This window comes from Hyperolius riggenbachi, chromosome 7, assembly GCF_040937935.1.
Source record: "Hyperolius riggenbachi isolate aHypRig1 chromosome 7, aHypRig1.pri, whole genome shotgun sequence".
NCBI classification, from domain to species: domain Eukaryota; kingdom Metazoa; phylum Chordata; class Amphibia; order Anura; family Hyperoliidae; genus Hyperolius; species Hyperolius riggenbachi.
Genome location: NC_090652.1, coordinates 217186050 through 217198686, shown reverse-complemented (window position 1 = coordinate 217198686; position 12637 = coordinate 217186050). Strand labels below are relative to the sequence as shown.

General features: G+C 41.3%; 1 protein-coding gene across 1 annotated transcript in view; it reads right to left on the bottom strand.

Moving 5' to 3' along the window:
* TSPEAR (thrombospondin type laminin G domain and EAR repeats) overlaps positions 1–12637 on the bottom strand; it is a 225684-nt gene that overhangs the window by 115393 nt on the left and 97654 nt on the right. The window contains exons 2-4 of the mRNA XM_068245224.1: positions 5585–5802; positions 1864–2102; positions 400–490 (exon numbers count right to left, since the gene is read on the bottom strand). Coding sequence (XP_068101325.1) covers positions 400–490; positions 1864–2102; positions 5585–5802 — 548 coding nt within the window. The remainder of the gene's footprint in view (positions 1–399; positions 491–1863; positions 2103–5584; positions 5803–12637) is intronic.

Below are 12637 nucleotides of genomic sequence, written 5' to 3'. Positions count from 1 at the left end.
ATTGTGGATTGGTGAAGTCACCAGAATTATCCCCAAACATAGCAGCAGTCCTCCATCCCTTCTGATGCGGCCATTTCATATTATTAAACTAGACCCTTTTAGTCTTATATCATATGGAGCTCCACCTCCTACCCTGGCTGCAACTAATATAAAATTAGGGTGTAAGATCCGTTCTTTACACACTTCCCGGGTCTAAAGGTTCTAGTGCAGGTGGTGCGGATGTGTAAGCCAAAGACACCGGAAACAGTCCACAAAAAAAGAAAGGTTCGCAGCACACTGTTCTGTCACCGATGTTGTATTTTGCACAATAAAGAAGTAAGTTTGGCATTGATAGTGTGCTGTGGGCCTTTTTCTTTTTGTGTAATTAATATAACATGCAATCCTGAGGTCAATACTTACAGAGAAAAAGCCTTTGAGTCGTCTTCTGTTTCCAACATATATCCATGATTTTGTGGTGCTTAATGACATTGGAAATGGTTTATCAAGAACGCTGAACAGAGACAAAAACAGTGAATTGTAATCCTTATAATTATCACAGTCACATTTTTTATGTTTGCTTCTTTATTGCATTGTATGACATTCAAAGAAATGTATCCTTAGGCACTAGCAGCATTATTGATACAGCAAGGGACATAGAACATAGGAACTACAACTTACTGTAATTAAAAAGAGATTTGTGTTGCCATTCATTGTAAACAAAAAGCATAAAAAAACCTGCTAGAGAGGTCTATGAATAACATTGGGGATTTAAGCATTGCCTGGCACTCAGACAGCTTCTATTCTAATTTAGGCACCCACTGACAAGAAGTGGCTGAAGGCATTAAGAGAGAAAAAGGCTCAGCTAATTTATTTGAAGTTAATTTTCATTGAGTGTGTAAAAAGCAGCTACAGTTTCAATCTGTTTTAATTATTTTCACTCAAACAACTGTGTGCAGCAACCCTTCTTCAGTAATAGACAAGACAAATAAAATGTATACAGTATTCCACTTTTCTCCTGGTGGACTCAAAGCGTTTGAGCTGTAGCCGCTAGGGCACGCTCAGTAGTCAGTAGCAATGTTAGGGAATCTTGCCCAAAGTCTCCTTACTGAATAGGTGCCGGCTTACTGAATAAGAAGAGCCAAGATTCAAACCCTGTGTGTCTTAATTTGTTGAGCACAATTATTATAACACTGACTGTATGAGCTCTGGCCAAGGTATAAAGCCACCACTTAATTTTGCTATTAGCATACACTGTATGATAAATGTAACTTTTAATTTATTCTGGATTGCTGGGATGCCCCTAGCTCTCAGCAGTGTGTTTCTTGGTGTCCATGCCCACTGCATCTAGGCTGCAATTTTGATGTTCTAGGCAAGACATCCACTGTCACCCCTGACTTCTACTCCCCCCAATGTTAATAGGATGCTGCACTAATAGATCATATTAAAATCGTCTCTTGCACCAATGAGAACTGAAGCAACTTTTGATTCTGGAAGCTGATCATAGAAAAGTTTTTACACCAGTTTTTTTACACCTGTTTTTTCCTTCTATATAGTTAATGGTGGGCATAGACTGAGGCAGTCAACAAATTACAAACCTGAGCAGGCATAAGTTTAGCTAGATGAGTAATGGAGCTAGCTACACCACTGTCATGATACTATGGTCATCACTAATATGTAACTTCTGGGTAATATACGGTCTGGGGATCACAAGCAGGCTGCCCGGGGGGAGGGGGTCAGGTGTATTGTAGCATGGCGTCCCACAAATATTTTTTTTTTGGGGGGGGGCATGTAGCCTAGTTATACCTCTTCTCCTCCAGCAACCGGTCCCCAAGACATACATAAGGACAGTCAGGGGCTTATAAAAGATAGAATAACTTAACTTACAGTTCTGTTGGCATGTTACAGTCAATGGTAAGGGTGATGGAAACCCCAGACACAGCTATAACCAGTGTGTGCCATCGATCATCAGCTAAAGAGATGCCACGAAATGTCACTTTGGTCTGCCATTCGTGAGGACGTTCTGCATTCCAGAACAGGAAATGTAGCTTATTTTCAGAGTACCTCAGCCCAAGAAGCACATGTCTGCTTCCTTCTGTGATCATCGTAAACAGGTATTCATTCTTCTGTAAAAATACAACCACAGTTTATGGCTTAGAAACATACAGAGATTATTCAGGAAACACCTCTGGTCATCAATGATTATTTCCCAATATGAAACGATGTCTGTATGAATCTAATCAGCACAACAGTAGGTTATTATCAGCAACATCAATGTGGCCTATTAATACTCGTACATCAACATGCAAGGAGTAATTGTACAGCATCTAAACTCAAACATTTTATAAATGGTCAAATTAGTATAATTAGGTTTATGATTGATTTACACGAGTTATGTGTATATTGTATAGTTTAGCTACTTTTGATTAGAATTTTAGAAAAGGGTCTGATTTTCTACAATGGAAATGCTGCACTCTGACAGTAAAACACTGAGCAATTAATCCCAGATAAATTCCTTGCTGTGATTTAGCCCAACTACTTCAGGTCAATTCCATCTCTAAAATCTTCTGATCTCCAGAGGAATGCAGCTTCCTGACTTCCACAGATTGAGGTAAGCCATGTTACCAGAGGTTACAGATTTAGGAGGATTTAGGATTGGGGTTTGGAAGATACATGTACAGGTGGCGGATGTTTAAGGCTTTAGGCCAGTCTTTTTATGCTGAAAGGTTAAAACGTGATATGTAATGTAACATTCTATGCATGGGAGGATAGGTTCAGGATTGTGTGTGTGCTGTTAAAAGATGTCTAACACACTAACAGTGAAGTAAACATAATTGTTGGGATGCAAATTGTTGGAAAATATATTCTGGCAAAGTTTCTCTTTGTATTTGTTTTGTGAGTTTCAGATATATAGTTCAGTTTCACTTGTCTGTTCTACCTTCCTTTAAGACTTTTGAGTTAAGGAGAGTCTAAAGCCTTATAAAAATCATCTTTTCATTACACATTTAGCTTTAGCAATATCAGCAGTGCTAAAACGCAGCATTCCCGCGGCAGAACGCTGTCTTTAAACCCCCCAAATCCCTGGGGCAAAATGCGGGGAGCGCTTCCTGAAAGAGGCAGAGCTTTGTGCTGTAGCTTTGCCTCTACTGGAGTCAATCCCCGCTGATCGCCGCCTCTCCCCACCCCTCTCAGTCTTCTTTCACTGAGAGGGGCAGGGAGAGGGGCGGCGATCAGCGGGGATTGACACTAATGGAGGCAGAGCTACAGCGCTAAGCTCTGCCTCCCTGGGCAGCAAAATCCACGAAAGTCGTGGAATTTTCCCCCAGTATTTGGGGGGTTTAATGACAGCATTCTGCTGCGAGAATGTGGAGTTTTAGCACTGCTGATATTGCTAATGATAAATGTCTTATTAAAAGATGATTTTTATAAGGCTTTAGACTCTCTTTAAGTATAGCCTTCTTTTGGTATAAGGCATTTATTTTGTTACATTATTATTATTATTATTTAGTATTTATATAGTGCCGACATCTTCCGCAGCGCTGTACATAGTATATAGTCTAGTCACTAACTGTCCCTCAAAGGAGCTCACAATCTGATCCCTACCAGAGTCCTATGTCTATGTATGTATCGTGTAGTGTATGTATTGTAGTCTAGGGTCAATTTTAGGGGGAAGACAATTAACTTATCTGTATGTTTTTGGGATGTGGGAGGAAACTGGAGTGCCAGGAGGAAACCCACGCAGAAATGGGGAGAACATACAAACTTCTTGAAGATGTTGACCTGACTGGGATTTGAACCGGGGACCCAGCGATTCAAGGCAAGAGCGCTAACCACTACACCACCGTGCTGCCCTTTACATTAAAAAATGAGTGCTGTATAGTATAAGCACATTATCTCAACAGCCCTGGCAGACTGACAAAACAGCCTCTAGTGAGCCTCGTATTAGGTGCACCTGCTTTGCTAGACTTTGATAGCCCATATATGCCTACCCATATGACTACCAGCCCTAACATTACCATGCCTACTACCCCAGCTAGGCCTGTTCCCAATCCAGTAGTGACATAATTTCCTAGCCTCTGCACCAATACTAAGGTCCCACAGTGATCGCATGGGTAGGAAAGGGGAAAGAGTATTCCTGTGGAAACTTCTTGGAGCATAGTAGAGTCCATTTGTGATGGTGTTTGGTGCTGCTGAGGTAATAACATACCATACACAGCCTTACTGTCAGCCATGGAAGTAATTCTGCACTTTGACACTTTAAGGGCCTTAAGGGCCCCTGCTTTGTGTTAATCATGTTAGCTGTAATGATTTGGTGAGCCTAATAAAGCTATCAAATATCTACCTAGTCCAATTCACTTTTTCTACTAAGTTTCTCCAAGGAGATCATTTGTACTCTTCCGTTTAAAATAAACTCTTCAGCACTCTGCAATTGAAAAAGCACCAAAAATTAGGTAGAAAAGTACAGTCACAATTATCCTAAGTATTTTCTTGCTTGCTGGTGGCTTAAAAAGCATTTTATTAGTTTAGATGTAAAAATATCACCTAGGAGGAAACTTGGAGAAAATGTGAATTGGATTGGGCCTCTTATGCCTTGTGATGTCAACATACATGTCTGCTAAAGTTATAGGCTCTCTGACCTGGAGATCTCCTGATGCTCAAGTTGGAGTTGGACAGAAATTCTTGGTGTTCAAGTTTAAACTTGATACACTGTTTCCTTCCTGTTACAATTTTGTTTGATTTTTTTCCTGTTGTACCTCATTCTAGTTCCCTGTGCTTCCACTGAACCATTTTATCCACCAGTTCTTTGCAGACCGTGCTGGCCAGTAGATATCTAATATCTGTGATAGTGGACATTGTCATGCTGTTTCTTTACAGGTTTAAAATGTTTTGTTTCCATGGAGAGGTCACTGTTGAGGTTCTCTTATTCCCCAGCGATGGTGGATGTCTCCTAGCATACTAGGGGCAGCATAGTCCCTAAATAAATCCCCGGTAAAAGCCTGGTTAAAGGATACCCCAACTGAAATGTGACATAATGAGATAGACATGTGTATGTACAGTGCCTAGCACACAGATAACTATGCTGTGTTCCTTTTTTTATTTTTCTGCCTGAAAGAGTTAAATATAAGGTATGCAAGTGGCTGACTCAGTCCTGACTCAGACAGGAAGTGACTACAGTGTGACCCTCACTGATAAGAAATTCCAACTATAAAACACTTTCCTAGCAGAAAATGGCTTCTGAGAGCAAGAAAGAGGTAAAAAAGGGGAATTTCTTATCAGTGAGGGTCACACTGTAGTCACTTCCTGTCTGAGTCAGGACTGAGTCAGCCACTAACATACCTGATATTTAACTCTTTCAGGCAGAGAAAGAAAAAAAGGAACACGGCATAGTTATCTGGGTGCAAGGCACTGTACATACACATGTCTATCTCATTATGTCACATTTCAGTTTGGGTATCCTTTAAGACTATGATAGATAGATAGATCACAAGTAAAGGGACTTGTCTTGGCCATTGCTTATGATTTCATTGAAAGTTAATTTTTCGGGGGGACTCTGCATTCTCTACTAACTCACTGGCAGCAGCCCTCAGATTTGGAATTAGATGCTCACCTTGGGTGGAAGACTGGGGATCTTCACAGTAAGAACTATGGAAAACTCCTCTGGGAAGAGATTGCAGTTGTGAAATAGACGGGATGAGGGAAAACTCAGCACATGAGGCGATCCTGAGAGATGAAAACCTCGCACTCCCTGCGACTGAACCATCTTTAACCCAGCCAAGGTTTTGTTCGGAGAGATTATTTCGGACAACATGTCTAGTGGTTGGAGGTCTACAAACAATGATGCAAAATAAAGGAATCAGACCTTTTCTCACACAACATGAAGAATTGTCATTTTCATGAAATATGTCAATTATATTTAATAAAGTATGATCCTTTTTAAATAAAATCTGTAAATTCTGAGGCATTTATTCATTTCAAAATTGTTGCTGTTGTGTTCTGATCTTTTGGCTTCAGTACTTTACAGCGCTCTTTTTACAGGGACAGTGCTATCATTCATTTTTATAGTTGCAAATATAGTTTAAGATAGATAGATAAATAGATAGATAGATAGATAGATAGATAGATAGATAGATAGAACAAAAATGTAATTCAAAAATATTTTGGGTTTTAAATAACATACATACAAATTAGCCATGTTTTATATTGAACATGTAAATTTCTGTGACTTTTTTTACAAGTGTCTATCAAAAACTTTTGCTTTGCTACTGTTTTACCACACTGTTATACTGGGGATATAAGCTGATCTAAAATATACTTTTTCTTGCTTGTATACTTAATGAAAAACAGTGTAATCAAAGAAATGTAGCTATGTTTAAATAGGCAGTTGAGAATCCAACAGATAATAACAATTAAAGTAAACCTCCGGACTAAAAATCTTCTCAGCAGCACTGAAAAGGCCTGGTGTTTCTTTAACAGTTTCACAGCATCAGAACTTTGTTTTTCTTACCAAAGCATCATTTTTAGCTGCATTTTTAGCTAAGCTCCACCCATCAAAGAAAAAAAGCCCGGGCTTTTTTTCCCTTATGCTGTGCAGAGCATGATGGGATTTCCTATGCTGTTATTCACGTTGCCTAGCAACTGGGAGAGGTGCTCAGTACACAGGACAGTTGGAACTGTGTCTCATGCTCCTCGTCACCTTCTTTCAACCAAAAAGATGGCTGCCCTCATGAAATAAAATATTTGCCTGTTCTTTTAAAACAGGGTGGGTAAGAGATTATATTACCTATCTATTTTAATTAACATAACTAATGTAACTTAATGAAAGTATGTTTGTTTAGGCTGAAGTTCCTCTTTAAACATGACAAATTAAAACTAAAAACAATCTGTGATTAATAGCTCTATTTATGCTCCAGAGGACTCCAGCCTTCTACCTGGAGCAGGCTTCAATAACTAGAGAGACCTGGCTGTTCAGGTGAGGACTAGGGAGTCAATGAAATGAAGTAACTTAAGACCCCAGGTGGGTCGTATCATCATCGGTAGGATCAGGGTCGGACTGGGACACCAATGGCCCACCAAGGAAGTTTCAGCCTGGGGCCTGCCCCCCTCTCCTCCCCCCCCCCCCCATTTTGGGCTCACATACACATGTACTCTAGAAATTTTGCATGACTTTATAGTAGAGAATAGATTTTGAGCAATTCTGAGGACAGTCTCAAATAGGGATATGTCTAAACTAAATGGGTGTCACCACGCACTGGAACATCGGCGTGGTCATGATGAGTCATGGGCAGACTTAAAAAAACAAAAATACAAAACACAAAATAAGTATAAGTAGCGGTGTTATTCACAGAGATTAGGTCTGACCAGATACATTTTAGATAAAATATTCAAGTAGTTACATGCCTCATGATAATTCATAAAGTAGTCAAATGGCAGCAGATACCCCCACAAAATGCAATCAGGTTGCCGACAGATGCCCCACAAAATTCAATCAGGTTGACGGCAGATGCCCCCACAAAATGCAATCAGGTTGGTGGCAGATAACCCCACAAAATGCAATCAGGTTGGCTGCAGATACCCCCACAAAATGCAAACAGGTTGGCTGCAGATACCCCCACAAAATGCAAACAGGTTGGCTGCAGATACTCCCACAAAATGCAAACAGGTTGGCTGCAGATACCCCCACACAATGCAATCAGGTTGGCTGCAGATACCCCCACACAATGCAATCAGGTTGGCTGCAGATACCCCCACACAATGCAATCAGGTTGGCTGCAGATACCCCCACAAAATGCAATCAGGTTGACGACAGATACACCCACAAAATGCAATCAGGTTGGCAGCAGATACCCCCACAAAATGCAATCAGGTTGGCTGCAGATACCCCCACAAAATGCAATCAGGTTGACGGCAGATACCCCCACAAAATGCAATCAGGTTGGCTGCAGATACCCCCACACAATGCAATCAGGTTGGCTGCAGATACCCCCACACAATGCAATCAGGTTGGCTGCAGATACCCCCACAAAATGCAATCAGGTTGGCTGCAGATACCCCCACACAATGCAATCAGGTTGGCTGCAGATACCCCCACAAAATGCAGTCAGGTTGGCTGCAGATACCCCCACACAATGCAATCAGGTTGGTGCCAGATACCCCCACAAAATGCAATCAGGTTGGCTGCAGATACCCCCACACAATGCAATCAGGTTGGCTGCAGATACCCCCACAAAATGCAATCAGGTTGGTGGCAAATACCCCCACAAAATGCAATCAGGTTGGCTGCAGATACCCCCACACAATGCAATCAGGTTGGTGGCAGATACCCCCACAAAATGCAATCAGGTTGGCTGCAGATACCCCCACAAAATGCAAACAGGTTGGCTGCAGATACCCCCACAAAATGCAAACAGGTTGGCTGCAGATACCCCCACCCACAAAATGCAAACAGGTTGGCTGCAGATACCCGCACAAAATGCAATCAGGTTGGCTGCAGATACCCCCACAAAATGAAATCAGGTTGGCTGCAGATACCCCCACAAAATGCAATCAGGATGGCTGCAGATACCCCCACACAATGCAATCAGGTTGGTGGCAGATACCCCCACAAAATGCAAGTCCCCCCCAGCTTGGAAGGGGGGGCAGCGGGCACAGATCAGCGGGGAAGCCTCCCCCCCTCCCTCACCTAGGGGCCCCCCCTTCCGCGCACCCCCCTCCTCCAGAAGTGCAGCCAGCAGCGATCGTTAAAATATAAGGGACTGGAAAGCTAACATTTGCAAACATCTAATTCTGTTCCCCATAATCCTGGTAGTTATAGAGGTAAGAAAAAAGGCGCCTGGAAAAAATGGGTGAAGGGGATTGCCGCTAGTAAAATATTGCTAAACTTAGTGATATTCTACTACTGCATTTTTATAGCAAAATAGCAGTAATTTTTACCAATATTTTACTATGGCTAAATCTAACCCTACTCTTACACAGAACACTTCCCTGGTGGTCTCTAACCTTAAGATCTCCCCTGGTGGTGCCTAACTCTAAGACCCTCTAACGGTGCCTAACCCTAAGACCCTCTACTAGGGATATCTAACCCTAAGACCCCGTCTGGTGGTGCCTAACCCTACTCCCACACAGAACCCTTCCCAGGTGGTGTCTAACCCTAAGACCACTCCTGGTGGTGCCTAAACCCAAGACCCCCCCCCCCCCCCCGGTTGTGCCTAATCCTAAAATCCCCATTGGTGGTGCTTAACTCTAAAGTAAACCCTCCCCCTCCCTCCTAAAGCTAACTAAGCTAACTAAAAGTAAAATCTCTGTGCCTGAAGGTGCCCGATTAGCGGCAAGAGGGGGCAATTTCTGCAGACAGGCTTGCGGAAAAATAAAAGTTATCCGCAAGCCAATTTTTTTCCCGCACGCCTGTCTGCAGAAATTGCCCTTTCTTACCGCTAATCGGGGACCTTTGGGCACCAAAATGTACCTTCATAGCTGGATACGGCGGCTATTCTAAAAGCTAAGATTTGCACAAAATAAGGTAAAATTTGGCATCCTGGGGCGCCCGCTAGCAGGCACCACTGTGTACCCAAATTTCCCTATCATGCCAAAAAATGTAGCTTTTATTATAGGCACCTGTGGCGGCACAGTTTTTACCGAAAGGGCTTTCAACTAAAACTGCTTGGTACCGACAAATACTCATGATGCATTTTACAGGTTCAGACTAACTTCCACAGATGTACAAAGCTAACAAACTAATGGAAGGAATATAAAGCATTCTCTAGAAAATAATAGACATCACAAATTGTATCACAAGTATGCAGTAATATAAACAGCATTCAAACAGATAAAAAAATTATAAATCTGATATATGACAAGACAAAGAACATTTATATCAAGCTTTTCTCCTGGCAGACTCACAGCACCAGAGCTACAGCCACTAGGATGCGCAGTAGCAGTGTTAAAGAGTTTTGCCCTAGGTCTCCTTACTGAATTCGTGCTGGCTTACTGAGCAGGAAGAGCCAAGATTTGAGCCCTTGTCTCCTGTATCAGAGGCATAACCTTTAACCAGAACACTATCCAGCCACAGATATATACTCTGTAAGTCAAATATGATCAGGTTGTAATAAAGTCTTACATTTATTTATTGAGATCATAAGCTTCCATAAATACATGGTTCCTTATATGTTACAGTATATATTTACAGGTATTTGTTAAAACTCTGATTATAGTACATACAATACTGCTTCTTATGATATCGTTATATAAGCAACAGCTCATTAATATTTCAATATGGCATATCAGATAAAACGAATTCTCTGCCACATTTTCCTTTTCTATGACTTTTTATGACATTTTTCCTATAAGTTTCATTTTGAAGGAAACCTCTATGAGAATTTTAAATGTGAACAATGCAAGTAATATTTTTTCAAACTTGAACATGTTATCATAACACCAGTGCATCAGACATATAGGATACATATTCTACAATTACAAATTTGTAATTTTGATTTGCATGAATGTACACTTGTATATCACTGAACAATTGCACTTAGAATTTTAGATGTGTATTACACTGTATTATTTTTTGCATTATATTCCTCTAGTTAATTCATAAACATAGCCGGCCTTTGACCTGAGCGACCAGAGCGTTCGCTCAGGGAGCTGGCTTTCAAGGGGGTACCTATAGCTGGCTACCTATACTGAGGGCACCTATACCTGACTATACTGGGGGCACCTATATCTGGCTACCTATACTGAGGGCACCAACACCTGACTTCCTATATTAGAGGCACCTACACCTGGCTACCTATGGAGGGAGACCTACAACTGACTTCCTATACTGGGGGCACCTATGCTCTGCTACCTATATTGAGGGCACCTACACATGAGATCCTATACTGGGGGCAGCTATACCTGGCTACCTGTCTATACTGAGTCCAAGGGCTTTTTTTTTGGGGGGGGGCGCACTGTGGCTATAATGCATGGTACAAATTGTCAGTGCTGTGCTACCACGCTGTGTGTTTCTACATGCTATGACCACCTGTGTTGCACATAGTGTGCATGCGCTGAAGAAGAGGCCCTGCTCATCTTTTTTTCCCTTATGCACTTACACAGTAGATTTTTTTCTTTCATTTTTAAAATAACTTTATGTTTGTGATTTAATTTTAAAAAGTCACATGTCACATAGCATTGGTGTATTTAATATAACAGATGTGCCCTAATGAACTTCTCTAGAGGAAGACACGAGCTCTGTTTGTTCATGCATTTTGCAGGTACAATAATGAAAGCTAACCATTCTAGAGTAGTCAGACGGCCTTGTAGTACATTAGTCCACACTGAGACACATATTTGAACAAATCTTTGGGAATAATGTCATGCTATTCTAACGCTAATGATCCCATATGAAAATGAAGCACTGCAATGATTATGTTAGCTGTCCATCATCAGTAACAAATGAAAGGCATCTTCAGCTGATCAAATAAGCCACACTCCGGCAAAGATCTGACAGCTGTGCACCAGCCAAACAAAAACCTAGGTGCTCATGCTAGAGGCTGCAGATCCCCAGCCGTAACCAGCTGCACTGAAAACAGGCATCACAGTGCTGCTCTACACCTGACTGAAGCTGCCTTATCATCCCCACGCAGCATTGTACTGCCGAGCCACACAAAAGCACAAGCTCACTTTGATCCGCATTAATATTTGAAACTCATGCATATTGATGTCTTCAGTCCTCTGTGCCAAATATAATTCTGGAGAACTAAGAGTCTAAAAATGATATAGTATGTTCTGTTAAAAGCCTAACTCCAGGCATAGTTCTATATATATATCACTCATCTGAGAGCTGGGTACGCAGAATGTTCAAACGCTACCTTTTATGTATCATGTGAGTTTTCTGCAGTAAATGACTACATAGGTGGTGTGTCAGCCCAGCTGAAGCAGTGACAACAGGCGGGTGATCGGGACTGCTGATCAGAATGCACATGAGACAAAGCTGTCTAATACTAGGTACACACCATACAATTTTCTGGCAGATTTACCTGCCATATCGATTATTTCCAACATGTCCGATCCGAATTTCAATCGATTTCCTGTTCGTTTCTCCAATCGTTTTTCCAATCAATTTCCGTTCATTTCTATGATAATCAATCAGAAAAACATCCAGAAAATCGATCGAAATTCAGATCGGACAAGTTGGAAATAATCCATCTGGTAGGTAAATCAGCCAGAAAGTTGTATGGTGTGTACCCCACATTAAATCTAGAGGTCATTATTCATTTAAAGAGGAACTCCAGTGAAAATAATGTAGTAAAAAAAGTGCTTCATTTTTTACCATAATTATGTATAAATGATTTAGTCAGTGTTTGCTCATTGTAAAATCTGTAGTCTCCCCGATTTACATTCTGACATTTATTACATGGTGACATGTTTACTGTGGGCAGGTTATGTAGCTGCTGCTAGCTGTTTTGGCTGTTAGAGACAGCTGTAAACAGCTAATTCCTGTCTGTGAACATTGTTACATTGTGGCAGTTTGCCCAGAGTACCGCGGTACTCAGAGCTTCTTGTGGGAGGGGTTTCAGCACAAAATCAGTCATACAGGGCCCCCTGATGGTCTGTTTGTGAAAATCATTATATTTCTCATGTAATAGGGGGTATCAGCTACTGATTGGGATAAAGTTCAATT